The sequence below is a fragment of the Chiloscyllium punctatum genome, chromosome 15 (assembly GCF_047496795.1).
Source record: "Chiloscyllium punctatum isolate Juve2018m chromosome 15, sChiPun1.3, whole genome shotgun sequence".
In the NCBI taxonomy this organism is placed as follows: domain Eukaryota; kingdom Metazoa; phylum Chordata; class Chondrichthyes; order Orectolobiformes; family Hemiscylliidae; genus Chiloscyllium; species Chiloscyllium punctatum.
The window spans coordinates 2,230,020-2,254,780 of NC_092753.1; the positions used below are offsets into that span (position 1 = coordinate 2,230,020).

At 40.4% G+C, this 24,761-nt stretch overlaps 1 protein-coding gene across 3 annotated transcripts in view; it reads left to right on the plus strand.

Moving 5' to 3' along the window:
• The first annotated feature begins 1,842 nt into the window (after window positions 1-1,842).
• The window catches only part of rai2 (retinoic acid induced 2), an 87,544-nt gene continuing 64,625 nt past the window's right edge, over window positions 1,843-24,761 (plus strand). The window contains exon 1 of one of the 3 annotated variants that reach the window (XM_072584456.1): window positions 1,843-2,037. In XM_072584456.1, the coding sequence (XP_072440557.1) occupies window positions 2,020-2,037 (18 nt within the window). In that variant the 5' untranslated portion in view covers window positions 1,843-2,019. Of the gene's footprint in view, window positions 2,038-2,674; window positions 3,063-4,007; window positions 4,027-24,761 lie in introns of those variants that run through there. The other 2 variants (XM_072584458.1, XM_072584459.1) reach the window with 2 other exon arrangements.

Consider the following 24,761-nt stretch of genomic DNA (forward strand, 5'->3'; position numbering starts at 1 on the left):
GCTCCTTCCTACTTAGTCAGCAATAGGGACAGTTTAATTCACAATGCTCCAACAAAGCAAAAAAAATTAACAAATTTTCGGGAATAATTTAATGAGGGATACATGAAAAGTGTGAGGTGATGTACTTGGAAGAGGTAACAAGATAACGGAGTATTCAAGACACTAGGAAGATCAGAGGAACAAAGGGATCTTGGAGTGCTTGTCCACAGAAGGCAGCAGGACAGGTTAATAGAGTGGAGAGCTTATGCTCAAAACGTCGACTCTCCTGCTCCTTAGATGCTGCCTGACTGGCTGTGCTTTTCCAGCACCATACTTCTGGACTCTGATCTCCAGCATCTGCAGTCCTCACTTCCTGTGAGGTTAATAGGGTGCTTAAGGTGGTATATGGGATACTTGTCATTATCAGGTTATATATTTATTTGGCACAGATTATATGAGCAGGGAGGTTATGTTGGCGCTGGTTACAGCTTACACTGAGTGGGTGCAGAGGAGATTCAGCAGGATGCTACCTGGTTTGGAGCAGTTTGGCTATGAAGAGAGGCTGGAAAGGCTTAGAGCAGAGACAGTTGAGAGGGACCTGATTAAGGTGTATAAGATTGAGGGACATGGACAGAATCGATAGGAAATAGTTGTTCCCATGTGTTAAAGGATCAAAAAACAGGGGCATAATCTAAAGGCGAAGGGCAAAAGGGGATTTAAGGGGGAAAAAATCACCCAGTGGAATCTGCAACCCACTGCCTAGTGGGGTAGTAGAGATAGGAAACTTCATAACCTTTTGATGAACCCTTGAAATGTCATAACATTCAAGGCTCTGGGCCTGGGAATGGATGGGCCGCAGAGCCTCTTCTGTGCCCTATGATGCTTTGAAATGAGGTTAAAAAGCAAATTCTGGGAATAGAAGCATTAAAGAGGGCATTGGGCAATTATTTGGATTTTTAAAAATGTGCAAAGGTATAAGAAAAAGGTTAGAGATTGGCAGTGAGTTGTGGTGCTCGTTTGAAGAGGCAGAACCAGGCACAATAGGGCTGAATGGCCTCCTCCTGGGCCATAACACGTGACAGTGAAATAAATAAAAGGTCAGTTGGCAGCTGGAGAAATTATTAATCTGGCAGAGACATTTTGCTCGAACTCAGTGGCTGAACAATTGCTTCAGCAAATAAGGTAAAAGCGAGTTGGCATTATGAGGGCGGAATACACAATTATGTAAGAAAAGTATTTCTTAAAGAAGGAGATCATTGCCAAGTTTAGGGGTGTAGACTTAGGAAACTACAATGGTTATTGAAAGTTTTCATCAAACGTCCTTATTTCACGCCAATATTCCCCAGCATCATGATAAGGCCGTGAGGCCTCTAACCTGTTTTGAGACTCAATACCTCTCTGATATAATAATGAGGTAGAATGTGCAGATTATTAACTGTAGTGGGCGTGCGAGTGAGTCGGGGGAGGAAGGCAAGATGACTGGTGTTTCAAAATAAAATATTTTCATGACCCACCCACCCCCCCCCCACACATTAAGTTGATTTGAAAATGAGAGAACTCCGTCTAAATTTACAAATCTATGATGACCCCAGCCGAAAGGGATAGGGGGAAGGGGAGCGGGGAGGGAGAGCTGTTGTATTTGCAGCATTACACAGCTGGATAAGGTGAGCCCCGACTCGTGAAAATGAGTCTGAAGGCATGGGAGGCACTGAATCCCAGTGGCTGGGGATATTGATGGCACTGCGTGCGCAGCCTGTCACCTCTCCAGCAGGGAAGGAGTCCCTGGGATCAGAGTCCACATCCTGACAGGAGCGATTCCAAACAATACGGATTATCTCTGAAATAACCCCCTCCTCCCCGCTCCCCCACCCACCCCCCTCCAACACTCTCACCCACCCACAACACCAGCAGTTAACAACAACGATCGCCAAGAGAAGGGGATGTAACCAGAGGACGCTGCTGTATATACTGTACGAGCCGAGGCTGCTGCTGTCTGAATTCTCTCTCTCTCTCTCTCTGCTTGGGGAAAAAAATACGGGAATGAATGAAGACAGAAAGGTAAGTGTCAGGACAAAACATGGGCGAGAATCCTTCATTTGTTGAAACAAAAGAGTCATTTAATAACAAATATCCTCCGTGTAGCAAGCAGAGACCCATTGTAACCCAGTCTGCGAATAAGGAATTGAACTCCTCATCCCTGTGTCCGTGAACGCATTGTATTTATTTCAAAGACCCATGTTCCCAGCTAATATTGCCTTTCTCTCTCTAACCTCGGTTTATTTTTCCTCCTGCTGTTATTATTTTCAGTCTTGCTGTCTTTTTATTGGGGTGTGTGTGTGGGGGGGGGGGTGGAGGGGAGGGGGTAGGTACCTCGGACCCTTGTGGAGATCCAGCTCTGCCGTTTTGCGTGAATCGACGTGTCCTGATGATCCCCATGATCGGGCCTTGACTGGATACCAACGTGCATTTTCTTTCACACTGGCCATCCAGTTGCCCCTATTCACCTTGCTCCCCGTGCAAAATGAATCGAGGGAAGTGAGTTAGGCATGGGGTGGGGGGGGGGGAGAAGAGAGCAAAAGATAATTTGAAACCCCGATCGTGACAATAAAGGGGGATTTATCGAACGCTCCCCAGCTTTACATGAAACAAGATTAATACCGACTGGAAATGCCTCACGTACAGGCGGTTAGAACAGTAAGAGCTGTTTCCTGTTAGGTTGAGGACGGGGAAGACCCTGATAGTGCCTGGCTACTGCTGTTACACTGGTGTTGACAAACAAGAGGATACATTTGTATTCACTGTAACTGTATCACCCTCTGAAATCAGCGAATTTCCAAACACCTGCAAAAACAAACATTATCTTCCATCGTTGCTGTTGGGAAGGTGGAAGGAGCTGTTCGGATGGATTTACACAGCCAGAGAGGGGAAAAAAAGACGCCAATTTTTAAAAAAAAATTGCCGAAGCCTTCATTTGCTATCGCTCTGAAAGCAGATCAGGCACGTTGCTTTATGGTTCATTTTTACTTATTCCCCCATTTTTAGTTTGGATTGACACGTCTCCCGTGTAAAGTGCCGCGTTCCAGGTGAGTGAGATATTGCCTGTCTCCCACCAAAAAGAGATGAAGAAAATTATTATGCTTTTGTTCCCTCTGATGATGAATGGACATGACAGGCAGTGTTTATTTAATTTTTAAATATAGCGAGTCTCTTGTACTGTTTTAATTTATTAAAGCAAATTGTATAAAAAGGTCTGATTGTATAAAGTGAAACCTTTGACTATAACTGCTGTTTGTAAAGCCGGCGCTCTGCTTTGCTCTGGACGCGGCGCACTGTTTATTGAAATGTGGCGACAATGTTGTGTTTTGAGCCAAGCAAGGAAACCGCAGTGTTGTTTTATAAAAGCTTAGGAATATTCAGAGGTTTATTATTAAAACGCAAGTTAGCCCTTTAAACTATCAAAATGCAGCGCTGAACAAAGCCAGGCTCAGCTTCAGAAGGACGGGACCTTTTGTGCGGATAGGGATAACCGAGGGGCCGAATGGCTTCAATGCCGATAGAAATGTCCCTGCACTTCATTTCCTGAATTGTTTTTGCTGGTAAACCGGCCAGTCGGAGCAAAGGGCTGAAGTCAAGTATTAATTTTACGGCATTTTGTAAATTGGGCAGCAGTTTAGAAGTTGAATTGGGTAACCTTGGCTGGCTGATCAGTTAGTAAGGAAACCGGTTTTGCACGCCTCGCGAATCGGCGCCGCCAAATTCCGTGTTTTGATAACACGCTTAGCCAGGCTAGAAACTCGGGAATGCCTAATGTGATCATTCTGCAGAGATGTTACTGGCTTGGGCGGACCGCATTTCATTTAGCCCGGCTAAGGACAGTCGCCCGCTGACTGTCAACGAGAAGATTTCTCGCTGAGTTGTTTGAAATGAAGCATGCATTGCATCCGAGTATGATAGCTAGTGTCTGGGTGTTCTGGTGGCGATCGCTGTGTTTTCTCAGTCAGCCTTTGAAGTCGAAAAAGAAACATCACTGACAGTATTCGAAAGTGGGTAAGGGATTTCATCTTGACCATGCTGACATTGCAGTAAGACTAATATATTCTCAACTGCAGGCAGCCATTATTGAATAACTTTATCTACACCGATTTTGTTTAAAAATTAATTTAGACGATATTCCAAGCTCGAACTGCTGTCGGATTAGTGCAGGTTCACTCACACTGCTGCTGAGGTGGGTGGGGTGGGGGGGGGGGCGGAGGTGGGAGATGGGTCCACTGACAGTAAAGGATGCAGTACATTTCCAAGTCAGGATGGTGAGTGGCTTGGAGAGAAACTTGCAGGCCACACTGTTCCCCATGCCTCTCCTGCCCTTGTCTATAAAAGAGGGCGGTATAACAAGACGCTAAGCTACTGTGATATATTACACTCCCTCCCCAGTGAAAGAAAAAAACCCTGACACATTAAAATGTAAACTGGAAAATGTATATCAGTTTCCAGAATACAATATGACTAACCCAACATCAACAAGAAGTGGTGGGTGGGGTTATATCTTGTTTCTACTGTAATCACAAGTCAAATATAGAATTGACATTACCGGAGCAATTTGCAATACATGAGTTTATCATTAAAAACATACTATAATTTGATAAAAATAATGAGGAAAACAACGTTTTTCCTTTTCCTTCTTACTTCTAGCAAAATATGTCTGCTTTTTCTGACTGGCTATCTCCGGCGCAGCAGAGGGGCAAGTTTAACAAAATGCCCATCTAATGAATTATATGGATAAACAATAGGCTGCCCTCCACCACATTCAATAGCAAAGCTGACCGCCAGAACACAAGAAAGTACATGTATGTGTATGTGTTAAGAATTCCTTTTTTTATTAATTTGTGAGATGATTTTAATGATGACCTCCAAGTGAACAGCAACATAAACAATTGCCGTTGTAATTTGTTGAAGCATACACTATTACATAAGATATCCAGTGTGTTCTAATCCGTGCACCAAATTCATATGGTAAATACATTCACTTCATGTTGAGGCAGCTTGGAAAGATCTAAAACATTGCCCTTTTCTTAATTTTAACAAAAAGCAGGAACACTACAGCTATGTGGGAAGGTCAATGAACCTAATATCCACACAGAAATAACTAAAGGTACCTGCTTGCAGTCATGTATTTCAGACGCAAATTATTCAGTTAGAATTTCATTACTTGTGAAAATTTTCAAAAAGTATCTTTAATTAAAATACATTAACATTTACAGTAATTAAAAATTAGTCAGCATTGATGGCAGAGGGTGATTTAAACACCCAAGTCCTGGTGTGTGCATGGATTTAAATGTTTTTGCTCCTTTTATGATTGTCTAATTATAAATCCCTTTTGTGTTATTTACGCAGCAGTTAATCACAGAGAGTGACATTTAATTAATTATTTTTGAATAATTATGATAAAATATTCTACCATAAATAATTGACTTAAGTCCATAATTGCATTGGGGTGTATTTTGTTTTTTGTTTTGTGCATGTTGCTGTCTTCCTTTCATCGCTTTTTGTTTTTTAGCCAGGACCCAGGTTAATACATACTGCAGCCTTCGGCATGGCAGCTGCCAGTGCAGCTCCGTTATAATCTTGCAAATCAAAATCGCATACAGCAGAATGAGAGACACTTGATGGGATTTCCTTTCCCAAAAGTGAAGGAAACTGCTGCGATTAAGCTACTCACCTCACTGAATCAGCAAGAATGATGATGTTTGTCATATTTGAAGTTGATTCCTTTGGTCAGCTGGCAACGGTCGAACTTGATTGCACATTGTCTGAATTATAAAGTATGCATTTTTAATATCATCAGATCACCACAGAATAAAATAATTGACTGCTGATGCTTTAACTTTGAGAAGTTATTTTGTCCTGGTTTCTTTTAAGAGAGAGATGAAGGAGAGGTGCTTGTCAAGACTATGTGAGGAAACAGTATGGGAGGCCTTGGTTATTTTTAACAGCCTCTATGGGTGTGGCCAGCTCTCAGATTAGGATTTCTAGGTTTCAGTTTTTTGCAGTAGCATCAGAAGCTATTGGGTTTGTGCGTTCTTAGCAGAGCTGGAAGCTTCAATGATGGTTTCCTGTCTGCTACTCTCTTTGAATTTTCTCTTAATCTTTTTCCTCCTGGATTGGAGAACTGCATGTGAGAATCTGTGTCTGAATTTTCTTTTTTTGCCAAAGGATGTGTTTACAGGATGTTACTAAATTGGAACAGTTAATTAATAATAGTTGCTGTATCTGTTATTCTGTTAAGTTTCCAATAGAGTTATTATTCTAAATTCCTTTTTCTTTGGTTGTATTTTAATTATAGTGTTTAAATAACTTGTGTTTTTATTTAGCATCAAGTAGTTTGACCAGTCGCATTGCATCTGGAACAGGCACTTCACATTTTCCTTTAAAGTAAGAAAATGTTAGGGTCTTGACTACCTTCTTAAAATATTTTCAGAGGGTCTGCTCTGGTCCATAACATTGACAATAAATAGTAATGTAATTGAAAAGTGTGAGAGATTTGATTTACATTTATTAAGTGTAACTGATTCCATTGACGGGGGAATGCCAGAGTAATACTCGATGCAAGATTATAGATTATTAAATGCCATGTTTTCAATTATCTTATTCTTGGTTGTGATCAACTTTAGTGGAGAGCATAATAGCATTAATGGGTTATAATGTAAGTAACAAAGAGAAACTGTGATCAGAATTCTTTCCCACCTTTACTTTCTTGCTGAAACATAATGACAGTTGAAAACAAAAGGTTGTTCCAGAGAGTAAACTGAAGACTTATTAGGTGTAATGTGTGCCGTAAACCTATCAGTCGCAGCAGACTGCCTTCTCTGCTTTCTGTTGACTTTGCTCAGATATGATCTATTGGTTTTCCAACAGAGGACTGCCCTGAACCATGTTTTGATTGCATGTACTCTAGGTGATGGCCTAGTAGCATTATTGCTTGATTAATAATCTGGAGACCTAGGTAATGTTTAGGGACCCTGGACTTGAATCCCTACATAGCAGATGGTGGAATGCGAATTCAATAAAAATCTGGAATTAGTAAACTAACAATGGCTGAGAAAGTATTGTTTATTATTGGGAAAAACCTAAAGAATCCGTCCTTATCCAGTCTGGCCTACATGTGACTCCAGACCCACAACAATGTGGTCGGCTCTCAACTGCTCTCTGGCTAATTTGGTATGAGCAATGAATGCTAGCCAAGCCAGCGACACCCATGTCCTGTGAGTGAATAAGAAAAAGTGTTCCTTTGAGTAATTAACATGAGGTCCTAACATAGCATTGGTCTTATGGTGAAAAGGAACCTTTTTAATGAGATGAGTGTGGGTTTGGGAGTGCACAAGGAAGGCAGCTGGGTTAGCTGGTGTTGTGGGAGAAGAGCTTGACTATTAAAGATCTCATCCATAGCTCAAGTTTGAAGAGATGTTAGATTTAAAGATGAGAAGCTCTGTAGGAAAGCAATGATGTTTCAGCCATTTTTGAAGCTTACATTGGAGCTGAGACATTTGGCAGGTAAAGTTCAAGCTTTGCGATAGCTGTAAATGAAAGGTAAACAGGAGATAAATCCAGAAAAAAAAAGTGAGAGGAAATTAATTGTGAGATATGAAAGAGAATCACTGGGTCTGTGGTGAAATGATATAGCCCTCACTACCACATCTCTCCCACCCTCCCCTCGCCCCTTCTCCCGCTCCAAAGTTGAATGACAGGCAGAACAGACCTGCTGTTGTGTGAGATACAGATGAAAAAGATTGCCCTTGTTCAGCACTCCATGCCACCATCTGCAGGGACAATATTGGAAAACAGCAGCCAGGTTTAATGGTTTGTGTATCTGCAGGATCTGTGAACAGAAATGAGACAACACGGTACAGTGAAAGGAATGAGGCACAGTAAGGCCATTAAACAGCATATTTTACTAGGTCAAGGACCCAAGAATGCGTACAAAGTGTTGCTTGTCAGCTTGTTCCATATTTACTGCTTACACATGACAAGTCATGCAGCTGTTACATTGCATCTTGTGTACACCCATAACATTCCAAGGCACCACTGCAACAGGTTTGGTATTTAGATCTCATGTAAGCAATACATGAGGCTTGCTCATTGTATTTTATGTATCCCTTCAACTCGCAACTGTAATTCATGCCAAATCAGTCATTGCACCCCATGGATATCTATATTTCAATCAGGCACAGTTAAAATGCAACTCACAATTGAAGAGCTTGCTGCACTGTATCTTCTATAAGCTCTCTAGAGAAATAACTGTTACAAAACCAAATTGTGTCACATATTGACCTGCAGGCACACAGATGTCTGCCTCAATAGAAATTGATGCTTCTTCAACTTCTAATTCAGCATACGTTTTCTACTTGCAAGAAAAGCTAGAATAAAAGGAACAAAATTCTTAACTACATACTCAAAGACCACTGACACTTCACTCCCATTCTTACATCTTAGAATCTGGAGAGTACAGAAAACTTTGTCAGGTTTATGATCCTCCTCTTATTTCTTGTCTTTTTTCTCACACATTCACACACACAAGCATGCCAATAAATTGCAAAGCAAGATCTGCGTGAAGTTGTGCCAGCATTTTTGACTTTTGCCCCTTCATTGTAAGCTGGCAGGGCAGACTGAGCAAGGCAGTACACATAGCATTCTATGAAATGCAAACATATGAATTAAGAACTGGCATAGACCACGTGGTGCTGCACCATTCAGTATGATTATGGTTGATTCAACTCCACATTCTATTCTACCCTGAAGAATCGTTGACTCTCTTGTTAGTAAAGAAAATAGTAGCCTCTGCTGTAATGGTTTTCAATGATCGTGTCTCTACTGCCTCTGCTGCTTTCTGGGGAAGAGAGTATCGAAAATGCATGATTCTGTGGGGGAAAAGGATTTCTCCTCACTACTACCTTAAAGGGACAAACCTTTAATTTTAAATGGAATCTACTGGTTCTGGTCTCTCCCACCAAGGGGAACATCCTTTCAGCATTCCACTCTGTGACGTCCTCTCAGGATCTTGTATGTTTTAGTAAGATCACCTAAACTTTAATATATACAGACCCAACTTGTCCAGCCTATCCTTCTAAGTCATCCCAGGAATCAGGCAAGTGGAACTTTTTCAGACAGCTCCTGACATTCTTTCTTAAATATTAGACCAAAACAATAGACAGAATCTAAAGTGGCCTCACCAATGCTGTGTCCACCTGCTGCAAAACACACAGACTTCCACAAACCATTTTTGGTGATGGTGAGACCACATCTGGAGGACTGCTAGCAGGTTTCTTCCTCTTATTTAATGAAATCTATTATTTCATTGGAGGCAGGTTCGCTAGGATGATCCCTGGAATGGAGGGACTGTTATGAGCAAGGATTAAACTAGTTGGGACTCTACTCACTGGAGTTTAGAAGAATGAGAGGTGATCTCATTGAAACATATGGTTCTTAAGGGGCTTGACAGGGTAAGTGCTGAGAGAATATTTCACCTCATGGAAGAGTCTAAGACCAGAGGAGTACTCTCAGATTAAGGGGCTCCAATTTAAGACTGAGATGAGGAGGAATTTCTTCTCTCAGAAAGTTGTGATTATTTGGAACCCCTTGCCCCAGAGAGCTGTGGGCAGAGTCCTTGTGTATATTTAAGGTTGAGATAGATAGATTCTTGATCAGTTGGGGAATCAAGGGTTAAGGGGGAAGGGCAGGACAGTGGATGTGAGGATCAGCCATGGTGAGACTGAATGGTGAGGTAGGCTTGAGAGGCCAATTAGTCGACTCCTATTCCTATTTCTTATGGTCTTATTCACCTTGAAATAAGTAACAATGTTCCATTTGTCTTCCTAATCATTTGCTGCATTGGCGGACTAGCTTTTTATGGTTCACATACCAGGATATCTCAATCCCTCTGCATCACAGAGGTCTGCTGTCTCTCTCCATTAAAATCGTATACAGATTTTCTATCCTTCCTGCCAAAGTGAATGAATTCATATTTTCCCACCTTATACTCCATCTGTCAATCTTTTGACCTCTCATGTAACTCATCTATATCCCTTTGCAGAATTATGTCACAACCTACATTCCTACCTATCATTAAACTTAGCTACCATACATTCAGTCCCTTCATCCAAGTCATTTCTGTGCATTATAAATAATGACAACCCCATGGAACACCCCGTCAACCTGGAAAAAACCTACTTAGCCCACCTATGGTTTCCAATTAGCATGGAAAGAGGATTCGTCATTAATATGTTACACCCTTACACCCTGACTTTGATGTGGCATCTTGTCAAATCCCTGCTGGAAATCTAAGTATGTTATATCCACCAGTTCCCCTTTATCTAAATTATCTGTTACTTCTGCAAAGAGTTCTATAGAATTGGCAAATATGATTTCCCTTTTAGAAAAGCATATCAACTCAGTCTGATCACATTATGATTTTCTAAGTGTCCTGCGAGAACTTCCTTTAAAACAGATTCCAGAACTTTCTCCGTGCTAAAAGACCGATAGCTTCCTGCTTTCCGCTTCTCTATTTCTTGAATAGAGGGGTTACATTCTCTATCTTCCAAACTGAAGGGACATTTCCAGAATTGAGAGAATGTTGGAAAATTAAAAACAATGCATCTACTTTCTCAGCAGCCAGTTTTTCTTAACATCTGAGGATAAAGTCTATCAGTGCCAGGGAATTTGTCAGATTTTAGTCAATCATTTTCTCTGTACTATTTCCCTGAGAATTTTAATTGCTTTAAGTTCCTTGCTCCTGTTCACATTCTAATTCACAATCATTTCTGTATTGTTATTTGTGTTTTCTAAGGTGAAGCAGGTGCAAAATGTCCATCAATTTATTTTCCATTATTAATTTCTAAGCTTCTCAGTCAAGAGGACCAATGACTTTCTTTACTGTTCCTTTTTAAGTACCTGTAGACAACCCTTGATTTTTTTTAACATTAGCTCAAGAGAACGTGGGGATCACTGGCTAGGCAAAGCATTAATGGACCATCCCTAAATGCTCTGTAGAAGGTGTTGGTGCCACAGGGTCATCCTGAGCTGCTGCAGTCCATGTAGTATAGGTACACCTTCAATACTGTTAGGAAGGGCATTTTAGGAGTTTGACCCAGTGAAAGTGAATGATTGGTGTTATGGTACCAGTTCAGGGTGGTGAATGGCTTGGAGGGGAACTCTCAAGTGGTGGTGTTCCCATGAATCCATTGACCTTGACATTCTAGTTAGTAGAGATGGTGGATTTTGATGGTGGTGTTTGAGGAGTCTTGCTGAGTTGTGGCAGTGAATCTTGTAGGTGGTACACATCGCTGACACTGTGCATTCGGGTTATGAAGGGAATGAATAATGAAGGTGGTAAGTGAGGAACCAGTCAAGTGGGTTGCTTTACCCTGATGGTGTCAAACGTTTGGAATGTTGTTGGAGCTGCACTCATCCAGGCAGGTGGGGACTATTCCCGCCTCAGGCGACTGACTGTGTGGAGTTTGCACGTTCTCCCCGTGTCTGCGTGGGTTTCCTCCAGGTGCTCCGGTTTCCTCCCACAGTCCAAAGATGTGCAGGTCAGGTGAATTGGCCATGCTAAATTGCCTGCAGTGTTAGGTAAGGGGTAGATGTAGATGTAGGGGTATGGGTGGGTTACGCTTCGGCGGGGCGGTGTGGACTTGTTGGGCCGAAGGGCCTGTTTCCACACTGTAAGTAATCTAATCTAATCTAATCTAATTCCATCAGATTCCTGACTTCGGCCTTGTAACTGGTGGACAGGCTTTGGGAAGTCAGCTTATTTACTAGTTTCAGAATTTCTAGCCTCTGACCTACTCTTGTATTTGTACAGCTGATCTGTTCCCATTTCTGGCTGATAGTAGTAGCCCCAGGATGTTGATAGTAAAGGATTCAGTGATCATAATCCCGTTGAATGTCAAGGGGCAATATTTACCTTCTCTCTGTTGGAAATTTGTAGCTAGCTTTCACTTGTACTCAAACCTTTTCATTCCCATTATTCATGTTTTAGTCATTCTTTGTTGTCCATTACCTACTGGCCAATCTTCTGACTTGTCAATCATCTTTGCAGAATTGTGCACATTTTCTTTCAGTTTCATACTATTTAACTTGCTTAGTTCACTATTGAAAGATATGCCCTTTCCCTAGAATCAGAGAATTTCTATAGTGTAGAAGCAGGCTTTTCGGCCCTTTGAGTCTTCATCGAATCTCCAAAGAGGCCCATCCCCCTGCATTTCCCATAGGTAATCCACCTAGCCTGCATATCCTTGGACACCAATGGCAATTTAGCATGGCCAATCCACCTAACCAGCACATCTTTGGATTGGGGGAGGAAACCTAGAGGAAATACACACAGACATTGGGAGAATTTGCGAACTCCACAGAGACAGTAGAATCTTTTGTTCTCAATGAAATGTATACTTTCTGAGCGTTCTGAAATCTTCCCTTAAATATCTGCAACTGTTTCTCAACTACCCTAAACCTTAACCTAGTTTCCCAGTATGCTTTAACCAACTCTGTCTTCATGATCTCATAGTTGCCCTTTTAATTTTAAAATATTAGTATTTAATCCACAAACTGAATTATTCCCTCAAGCTGAATATACAGGTAAATCATATTATGATCACTGATACAGGATGCCTTTAGGAACCCTCCACTGCTCTTGTGCTATGACCCTCCTTCAAACTTTGCGAGCAACCATCCACTCCACTTACATTCTGGAGGATAGACTTTGTCAGCTTGAGAAATCTGAGCACCACTGGCAAGAAAGCATTATGATGGACCATGAAAACTTAAAGAGTACACCAGTGCTAAAAAATGCTATGCACCTTTTAAGGAACAAGCTTCAAGAGGCAGGCCAGTTCAGAAAGTTGCGTGTCTATTTTATGTCAAAGCTGTAAGAAACTTTTCCTAAGTCATAGCATAAAGCCTAAGTAACGGTGGCTCAGTGGTTAGCACTGCTGCCTCACAGCACCAGGGTCCCAGGTTTGATTCTGGCCTTGCGTGACTGTCTGTGTAGAGTTTGCACATTCTCCCCGTGTCTGCGTGGGTTTCCTCCCACAGTCCAAAGATATGCAGGTTAGGTGAATTGGCCATGCTAAATTGCCCATGGTGTTAGGTGCATTAGTCAGAGGGAAATGGGACTGGGTGGGTTACTCTTCAGAGGGTCAGTGTGGACTTGTTGGGCCGAAGGACCTGTTTCCACACTGTAGGGAATCTCATCTAAACCTTATGCTGGGTGGCAGCAGTGGCATAATATTTTAGGGAAAACGTCTGTCCAAAATCCAGAACTCAGAGCACAGCACCTCACAAAGCAACAGATGTCCTAAATATGACTTTACTTGAAATGCTCACGTTAGTTTGGGAAAGTTTAGTTCAATAGATTAGTTGTAATTTTGGGTTGAATTTGTTTTGCTGTGATACTAAAAATGTAGCTGTACAATTAAACAAAGCAAACCATTAAAATTTGGTTCATCAGCATCAATTTCAATTGGGAAGCACTGGCCCTGAAATTTTAAAACCTTAGCCTAAAGCAGCATTTTGTAGCACTGGTATACTCTTTAAGTTTTCATGGTCCATCATAATATTTTGTTGCCATTGGTGCTCAGGTTTCTCAAGCTGACTAAGTCTATCATTTGGTGCTCTGCATTGTGCTTGCCACACTTTGACATCATTTGAGTAATTGGAAATATGGGTGACTTTAGTGATAATAGATGACAAGCACCAAGGGTGGTTTGGTGGCGAGAAATAAACCGTTATTTGCGATAATACTTCTGGATTTTCAAGGAGACATTGACAAGTTGACCAAATAGCTGGCAGATGAATTCAATGAGGAGAAATGTGAGGTAATGCAGTTTGGTAGAAGAAACATGGAGAGACAATATTGTCTCAATGATACAAATTTGAGAGGAGTACAGGAGCAAATGCGTAATTCTCTGAAGGTGGCCAGACATGTTGAAAGAGTTAGGAAAGGATAGGATCCATTGATAAATAGAGGCATAGAGTATAAAAGCAAGGAAGTGATGCTGCACAGCTATAAATCATTGGTCAGACTGCAATTTGCAGTATTGCCTTCAAGTCTTGGCACCTTATTTAAGGAAGGAATTTAAAACTCTGGAGAGTGTGCAAATGAGATTTCAGAGAATGATACCAAGAATGAGGGATTTTAGATATGAGGGAAGATTAGAGAAATTGGGCTTATTTTCCTTGGAATAGAGAAGATTAAGATGTTACCTTATTGAGGTGTTCAGAGTGAAAGATAATTTTGACAAGGTAATGAAGGATATTCTGTTTCTACTAGTTGATATGTTAGTAACTAGGGGCCACAATTTCAACATTGTCAGAGCTAGGAGTGAAATGAGGAGCAATTTATTTACTCAGAGCATTGTTAGCATTTGGAATACACTCCCTGGGAGAGTGGTGGAAGAAAATTCCATAGGAGGTTTCAAAAGAGAGCCGGATATATATTTGAAAGTGATGAATTCAGTTGGTTATGGAGATAGGTGGGTGGCCCTTTTGGGAACTGGTACGGATTCACTGGGCCAAATGACCTCCTTCTGTAATGTAAATTTCTATGTATGCAAAAATAAAAGTTTGTAGCCTTGTGGTACAGTGGCAGTGTTCCCTACCTCGGGCTAAGAGACCCAAATTCAAGTTGCACCTGCACTAGACATGTGCCAGAACATGTTTGAACTGCTCTGCTCTTCCAGCACCACTAATCCAAAATTAATTTTAAACTATCCAAAGCCTTGTACCTTTGCCCATTTCTGCTATTTAAATGCTGAATGTCCCCAGATGTGTAAGTTAATGAAGAATGTCTCCTCGGTGAATGATTGCTCAGACCAATAGTTGACCAGTTAAATTGACCTGCTTATATATTTAATTCATTGGAAACTGATGCAGAACTTTATAGCAATAGAAATAAAACAATTGTAGCCATTCCCAATTATGTGTGACTCTAAACATTCTTGCAGTAACTTCAGGGATCATTATGCCACGGCAACAGCACAAAAAATGGAAATGGAAAAACATTGGAGTGCATTCCTGAATGTCAGACAATATTGCATGTGTGCATTTTGTAGGGGATTGCGATAAATTCTTCCCTAACTGCATCTCAGTTTCCTGATATTAATCAACCAATGAAATTTCTGAGAAAGAAAAATAAGTCAATAACTGCCCTTGATTTCCACTATTCTATCAAATGTCAGGAAGCTGATGCATAAATACGTGATGATTAGGCATGACCTTGTGACTTTGTTCTGTAACTTATCACCCTGCAGTTATTTTCTAATGAAATAGATTCACATTAATGTTGTATTTTGTGTAAACTCCATGCTGGAACTTCAATGGTTCAGATTAGCAATTTTATAATCATTGTATGAATCCCATTGTGAAATTGGCTGAGTTACTTCACATTGCAGCGCTTGATACAGATCATATTCTCATCTTTTGAGTTTTTAAAAGAACTCCCTGACTGATTCAGTATTTTTATTAACAAGGTTAAGTGAGTGCACAGAGTTGGCGTTTGTTGCGTGTGACATCAGGGAAACTGGGCCCAGTTAGTCAGAAAGCAATTATGTGAGAGCTTTGGAAAAAATAAATTACATTTTCTATCTGAGACATTTATTGTTTGATAGCAGATATCCATGTTTTAATAAACCTGTAAACTGACTTGAACTGATGCAAGTAAACATTTTAATCCGTTGGTAATTATTGGCACACTGTGACGACTTTAGAATATTGAGATTAGCTGCAAAAATATGTACTAAAAATATATATACATGGAGTCGTGCAGTGATAACAATATTTTTAATGAAAAGAAGTCAGATTTATAAACAAGTTATAATCAAGCGTATTATCTAAATTAATGTTAGGAAGGATACGATACTGTACTGCACATACAGATCAGCTGAGTGTGCATTTCCTTTCATGAATTTTATATCCAAGGTGCATACATTAATATTCTTCGTAGATTTTGGACACAAAACTGTATTTTTGTTATTGCAGTTCAACTCATGCATAAAGCATGATCTGAATTAGTGAATTGAGTCTTATTCTTTATTATTACCATATGACTGGACACTAAACTAATTATATATTTTTAAAATCTAACTGTGTACTATTTTGAAAATGAAAATAAAATGATGTATAGAATTGTAAATGATCACTAGTTATTTTCATAGATTTGTTTGACGTTCATACACAGACAATCCACAAAGAAATTCTATGTACTTGGAGTAACCTAGTCGTTACTTTGTCACAGGTAATCTGCTACACCTCCTGTATGTTGATGTTAGTCCTCTGTGTGAGCATGAATCCTAATCACATGTATCTGACAGTTCCCACACTCTTTATTCACCTTTCCTTCAACCAGAAGTTGTAATTCCTCCTTGTGTCATCCATTTATTTAATATTTTTTGATTTGCTTCATTTACTGTTTACAAAGTGTCTGGTTTCCTCTTAGGGTAAGGTGAAAGCACAAACCAGACCATGGCAAATATTGATTGCATGATGTAATAAGCATCCAAAGTGATAGAAACAAAATTAAAAGAACATGATTTGTGCACTAAAAATTACAGGGGACTTGAATGGGGCTTTTTCGAATCACAGATAAACAAGTACGTTCCTTCAAAAATAAAATGCTGCAGATGCTGAAAATCTGTAATAGAGTTAGAAACTCTCAGCAGCTCTGGGAGCATCTGTGGAACTAGAAACAAAGTTAACATTTCAAGTCAATGACTTTACTCTATAACCTGTTTGTCTTTCCACAGATGCTACCCATTCAGTTTTAACACAATTTTCTGTTTTCACGTGCACATTTATGTTTATGTAAGCAGCATAAACATGTGAATTTTTCAAGGCTTTATACTTCAAATTAATTAGATTTTTACAAACATTGGTCAATAGAAATTTTGTCAATGAATAAATTAAACAGAAAGATATACTAGTGGATTTTGCCATTTCAGGTGTACAGGTGGCACATTTGAATGTACAGGCTTCAGTACTTTTACTGCAGTCCTTGGGAAGCTATTCATTTTCACCCCGTTCATCATTGATCTGAACTAACATTTACAATTAAGTGGGACAACAGCTTGCTCTCACAGTATTGCAAATGCCCCTCATATCTGGTCATCAAGACAAATCCCATACTGTTCAGACGTGACTTCCCCTCACCATGTGGGATTGCTATATATTCACATCTTTGTTTCCTTTTGTTTATCCCAGCTCAGATCTGAAATTAAAGGGAGCAGCACCCAGCTACACCCATCTGTCCTCTATATAACTTAATGCCTTAACACCTAGGGAACAATCATTGAAGATTGACATCATGGCTACACATTTTGGTGTTGATCACCCCCTGGCATAGATTTCTGGTTTTAGTGCCTTGTGCTCATGTTTTGCTGATATGGAACTTGACATTTGAATTCCACTCCAATGCTACAAGGTGATGTGAAGGACAAATAATAATATCAATTATATTCTTCCAAGTTGTATTGAATGATTTTCTGCCAGTTGTGGGATGACTGTAGTTTCCCAACAATGATGACAGGAAAACAATAAACTTTATGTTGGCACCCAATTCTGAACACTACGCCTTTCTGTGGGCAAGAAGGCAATTATTTAAACCCGGTGAAGTATTGATTAAAATAGTAGAATGTATCCCTGCCATGTGTCTTTTCTTCCGCCAAAATATAATGTAACCCTGATCCTATACAGAATCCAATGCAATTATAATGAGTTCAGCTGCAATTTGGTGTGAGTCCTATTTAAAAAAATAGAGCTGAGAGTGGAAACTGTAAAAGGAATGTTTCAGTTAATTACATTTTTACAAGAATCTGTTGAATTCCTGTTTGTTTGCTGTGCTAAAGGTTAATTTAATGTCATCGGATTACTTGTACAAATCATTTCAATCTGCAAAGCAATATATCCTTACTTAATTAAGGATCTGGTAATCTTCAGAAAGAAGTGGAATGCTAGCAACTCTGAATTGTTCTTTTCCAAAATGAGTTACAGCATAATCACCTCAGTGCTCCATATACATGCATTAAATAAAGATGATCGAGTTACTTAGCAGGTTGAAATGGTTGTTTTATTTTGATCACATGGTTTCTCAAGAATGTGCAATTCCATATTTTTAACTTTGATAATCGGTTATGTGCCATACAGAATTACAACAGTTGGTTGGATTTTTCTTCTTAGGGGTGTGTGTGTGTGTGTGTGTGTGTAGTTATTACCAAAAATGTCTGGTAATAACTCCATAAAGGTTACTAACCTTGAACAATGTTCATTGAAAAATAAATTGTTAAAATGTCAAAAATAGAAACTTTAAATCAAGCACTAGGAAAATGGTGAAGCGATTCTTTGCATTGGCTAAGGACTGTAAACTGCAGAGGGAAATATTGTATTGAATACAGTCTTAATTTCTGATGAATTATCAAATGCAATAGCCACTTGGATGTACCATAGTTGCTTTTGGAACAGTGAAGAGATAATATCCCAACTAAACATACAGCATTTAAAGTCGGATTAACAATCAGCTTCAGGTTAAACAGATTTTTATGGGATTAGAGGTAGAATATTTTGTGGTTTTGTTGGTACTTTAGCAAGGACTGTTAAAGCTTTGCTATGCTGACAGCAGCAGAATCCATTGAAAATCTATGTACAGCAGATGGACACAAACATCAATATCTCACTCAGCACACAGTGCATTTTACATCTATATTTTTATAGCTTCTGAAATAGAATAGTATTATGCTAGCATTTAACAATAATTAGTAAAGGTAGAGATTACACATGAAGTTCTATGTGTAAACAGGAATATTTTGAAATTTGCTGCTTTCTCAGGCTCACTGCGTTTTCCAGGGTTATCATACCCAGAGCCTTGACTCACAGCCCACAGCAAAGTGAACAGTTATCAAACACACACAGTTAAAAATTGAACATTTGGTAAAACTAAAGGACCTTATTTTAAATTAAGTCATCCCTAAACAACAAAAAAATGTACATTGAGTCATTTCCTGGTGTTTTATCTAAGTACAAAAATAATCTTTGACGTAGGATTCACTGATGGCAGCACTAAATTCAACAAATTTAAGGTTGTAATTTCACAGTGAGGAGGGTGGTCAACGTTGAGTTGCTCTTTTGAAAAGGAAAGGTATCTGCATGATTGCTGTCCTTGAAATATCCTGTCTGCTCACAACCAAGCATATTTCATTTCATTTGGTGTAGTCATCCAACAGATAAACATTGGTTCTGAACTCCTGCTGGATCTGCACTGTACTTGATAGAGACAATGTGAGCTGGTGGGGATGCTTTGTCCGTTTGATACAAACCCAATCATATTGTCTCTTGTCAACATACATTTCTGTCTTACATTATCGCTTTGCAATTTTTTCTGCTTTCCCTCAGAAATTCTTTTTAGATAGAAGTGATGGAGTGAGAATGGCCAGCATATGTGAAAGTTACGACCAGTCATGAGGTCAGCCATTCCTTTCTGATCAGAGACTGCGGAATGGATTGATATGTGCAAAGTATGGAATGAATAGATTGTTCAAACATTTTCTCCTCTGATCTGCTGATGCTCAGACTGCCCTTGATCACCCTGCTGAGTTGTTCAACCTCACCATTTAGTTGTGGGTCAGAGTCAAAGAGACATAGAGATGGACAGCATGGAAACAGACCCTTCGGTCTAACCCGTCCATGCCGATCAGATATCCCAACCCAATCTAGTCCCACCTGCCAGCACCCGGCCCATATCCCTGCAAACTCTTCCTATTCATGTACCCATCCAGATGCCTTTTAAATGTTGCAAGTGTACTAGCCTCCACCACTTCCTCTGGCAGCTTGTATCACAATATCAAATGATGCAGAATTTGTTGCTTACATGAACTCTGTGAATTGACTAGAACAAACTGTGGTCTATTGTAATGAAGGTCTCTGTTAGATCTTTTTATAACTTGTTTAATACGTCAACAACTGAGATGGTGCTAATGGAATTTATTCTCGTGATTTCCAGCCATTTGCTATATAGATCATAAACAACAAGCAAAAAGTGTAGATTGCTATAGCCTGCTTGCACTCCTCCAAAAATATCGACTTGGACTGGTTGCCATGGTTTTGTTGGTCATGGGACTGGTTGTAGGACTGAGGCACATAGTTAAAAATATTTTCACTGTGGGTATAAACTACACAGTTTGTGCGGATCCATTTTTGCCCCTCAGATGGCTTCATGGAATCACTAGGTGAAAGTGAGTATTGCAGATGCTGGAGATCAGAGTCAAGATTAGAGTGGTACTGGAAAAGCACAGCAGGTCAGGTAACATCCAAGGATTGGAAAATCGATGTTTTGGGCAAAAGCCCTTCATCAGGAATTCCTGTTGAAGGGCTTTTGCCTGAAACGTCGATTTTCCTGCTCCTCGGATGCTACTTGACCTGCTGTGCTTTTCCAGCACCACTCTAATCTTGACTCTTCATGGAATGACTGTTTCACCTTAATAATTTTCAGATGCCCTTCATGGACAAGGTGCTGTTCTTCTTTTCAGATGATTCCTTGAGTTCCAAATATGAAATAATTGTCATCAAACAATGCAAACCCATTTTGTACTCTGGTAAAAACAATGACTGCAGATGCTGAAAACCAAATACTGGATTAGTGGTGCTGGAAGAGCACAGCAGTTCAGGCAGCATCCAACGAGCAGCGAAATCGACGTTTCAGGCAAAAGCCCTTTTGTACTCTGCAATGCAGAACCAGTTTATCCTCTATTTCACTAGGCCACTCAGTCTTTAGGTAATGGCCTAGTTTCTGCAGTGTGCTGCCTGTTGCCAATTCTGCCTTTATTTCCTCTTTTGTAGCAAGATTCATGGTGACACACATTATATGACAGCAATCATGTCAGTCATCACAACACTAATGCTACCATGGTGACAGGGCCAAACATGTCAGCTACAGACAGACCCAACGTGCTTTTGTGACAGGGAAATCATTCTTAACCAATTTATTGGATTTCTTCAGGGATGTGACATGCGTGGTGGATAAAGGGGAACTGGTAGATGCATTGTACTACGATTTGCAGAGGGCATTTGATAAGCTGCCACATCAAAGTTTACTGCGGAAAATAAAAGCTTATGGGGTAAAGAGTAACATATTTACAGCTGGAAGGTTTGCTCGCTAACAGGAAGCAGAGGTTAGGCATAAATAGGCCATTTTGGCTTTAGTAGGTTGCAACAAATGTCACATGGTGTGGCACAGGGGACAATGCTGAGGCCTCAATTTTTTTCATACTTTATATAAATGAATTGCATGAAGAGAATCAAAGGAATGGCTGCAAAATTGTCTGACAACGCAAAGATAGATGGAAAAGTAAATTGTCAGTCGGCATAAGGAGATTCCAAAGGGCAAATAAGTGAGTTAGTGAATGGGCGAAGCTCTAGTAAATAGAATATAATGTGTGAAAATGTGAAATTATCCATTTTGGCCAGAAGCATAAAGTGAAGCCTATTTTCTAAATGGTGCGAGATTGCTGCAGAGATTGCAGAACTCTGAGATGCAGAGAGATCTGAGTGTTCTCATGAATCACAAAAGGTTGGCATGCAGGTACAGCAAGTAATTAGGAATGATAACTGAGTCTTATATTTTATTCAAAGGGAAATTGAATATAAAAGAAAGGAGGTTATACTTCAAATATGTAGGACATTACTGAGACCATTTCTGGAGTACTGTGTACTGTATTACTCTCATTGTTTAAGGAACAAAGTAAATGCATTGGAAGCAGTTTCACGGGCTTGTATCTCTTGGAGTTTAGAAGAGTAAGAGATGACTTGATGGAAAAATGTACAATCACAGGAGATCTTGACAGTTTGGATATTTTCTCTTATGGAGAAATGTAGAACTGACAGGTCACCGTTTAAAAATATGACATTTAAAACAGACGAGCAGTTTTTTTTTGTCTCACAGAGGGTTGTGAGTCTTTGGAGTTCTCTTCCTCAAAAGGTGGTGAATGCAGAGTCTTTGAATATTTTTAAGACAGAGGTGATTGGATGGGAATGTGAAGTAATCACATGAACCATGATATGGATACAGTTTACTTGAATGTCAGCAAGACTTCTGATAAGATCCCACATATAAGACTGGTAGCGAAGGTAGGAGTCCATGGGATCTAAGGAAATTTGGCGAATTGGTTCAGAAATGGTAGAGTGGCAGGAAGTAGAGGGTGGTGGTTGAGTGTTTTTCTAATTGGAAGTCTAAGGTCAGTGTTGAAACCCTTGCAGTTTGTGATAAATTATTTAGCTTTGAATGTAAGAGGGTTGAGCAGTAAGTTTGCAGATAATACAAAAGTCAGTGAGTTGATAAAAAGTGGGGAAGAAAGCCTTAAATTACAGGAGGATATATGCAGGCAGGTCAGAGAGGCTGATCAATGGCAGATGGAACTCAATCCAGATGAAGTGATGCACTTGGACAGGAGGAACAAGGCAAGGGAAAATATGATGAACAGTAGGCCCCTGGAGAGCACTGAAGATCAGAGGGACCTTGAACATATCCACTAGCCCTTTAAGTTACCAGTACAGCCGAATAAAGTAGCTAGAAGGCATTTTGGATATTTGCTTTTATTAGCCGAGCATGGAGTTTAAGAGCAAGAACGTTATATTAGAATTGTCTGAAATTTTGGTTAGGCCACTACTAGGGTATTGTGTGCAGTTCTAGAATTGACAATAAAAGAGGGATGTGATTGCACTAGAGACAATGCAGAGGAGATTTACCAGAATGCCTGAAAGTTTCAGTTATAAAAGAGAGATTGGACAGACTGGGATTGTTTTCCTTAGAGCAGAGGAGACTGAGGGGGGCATGATTGTGATGTATAAAATTATGAGGGGCATAGATAGGGTTTACAGGAAGAAATGTTTCCCCTTGATAGAGATGTCATTGACCAAGGTACATGGATTTAAAGTAAAGGGCAGGTGGTTTAGACGGGATGGGGGGAAAATGTTTTTAATCCAGAAGGTAGGGGGCAATCTGGAACTTATTACCTTTAAGGGTGGTGGAGGCAGAAGCGTTCATAAGGTTTAAGAAGTATTTATAAGACCATAAGACCATAAGACATAGGAGTGGAAGTAAGGCCATTCGGCCCATCGAGTCCACTCCGCCATTCAATCATGGCTGATGCACATTTCAGCTCCACTTGCCAGCGTTCTCCCCGTAGCCCTTAATTCCTCTAGACAACAAGAACCTATCAATCTCGGCCTTGAAGACATTTAGCGTCCCGGCTTCCACTGCACTCCGTGGCAATGAATTCCACAGGCCCACCACTCTCTGGCTGAAGAAATGTCTCCGCATTTCCGTTCTGAAATGACCCCCTCTAATTCTAAGGCTGTGTCCACGGGTCCTAGTCTCCTCGCCTAACAGAAACAATTTTCTAGCATCCACCTTTTCAAAGCCATGTATTATTTTGTACGTCTCTATTAGATCTCCCCTTAATCTTCTAAACTCCAACGAATACAATCCCAGTATCCTCAGCCGTTCCTCATATGCTAGACCTGTCATTCCAGGGATCATCCATGTGAATCTCCGCTGGACACGTTCCAGTGCCAGTATGTCCTTCCTGAGGTGTGGGGACCAAAACTGGACACAGTACTCCAAATGGGGCCTAACCAAAGCTTTATAAAGTCTTAGTAGTACATCTCTGCTTTTATATTCCAACCCTCTTGAGATAAGAGACAACATTGCATTCGCTTTCTTAATCACAGACTCAACCTGCATGTTTACCTTTAGAGAATCCTCGACTAGCACTCCCAGATCCCTTTGTGCTTTGGCTTTACTAAGTTTCTCACCATTTAGAAAGTAGTCCATGCTTTTATTCTTTTTGCCAAAGTGCAAGACCTCGCACTTGCTCACGTTAAATTCCATCAGCCATTTCCTGGACCACTCTCCCAACCTGTCTAGATCCTTCTGTAGCCTCCCCACTTCCTCAGTACTACCTGCCTGTCCACCTAACTTCGTATCATCGGCAAACTTCGCTAGAATGCCCCCGGTTCCCTCATCCAAATCATTAATATATAATGCGAACAGCTGTGGCCCCAGCACCGAACCCTGCGGGACACCGCTCGTCACCGGCTGCCATTCTGAAAAAGAACCTTTTATCCCAACTCTCTGCCTTCTGTTAGATAGCCAATCCTCAATCCATCCCAGCAGCTCACCTCGAACACCATGGGCCCTCACCTTGCTCAGCAGCCTCCCGTGTGGCACCTTATCAAAGGCCTTTTGAAAGTCCAGATAGACCACATCCACTGGGTTTCCCTGGTCTAACCTACTTGTTACCTCTTCAAAAAATTCCAACAGGTTTGTCAGGCATGACCTCCCTTTACTAAATCCATGTTGACTTGTTCTAATCAGACTCTGCTCTTCCAAGAATTTAGAAACCTCATCCTTAATGATGGATTCTAGAATTTTACCAACAACAGAGGTTAAGCTGATTGGCCTATAATTTTCCATCTTTTGCCTTGATCCTTTCTTGAACAAGGGGGTTACTACAGCCATCTTCCAATCATCCGGGACCTTTCCTGACTCCAGTGACTCTTGAAAGATCTCAACCAATGCCTCTGCTATTTCTTCAGCAACCTCTCTCAGAACTCTAGGGTGTATCCCATCGGGGCCAGGAGATTTATCAATTTTAAGACTTGTTAACTTTTCTAGCACTATCTCTTTCGTAATGGCAACCATACTCAACTCAGCCCCGTGACACCCTTTAATTTTTGGGATATTACTCATG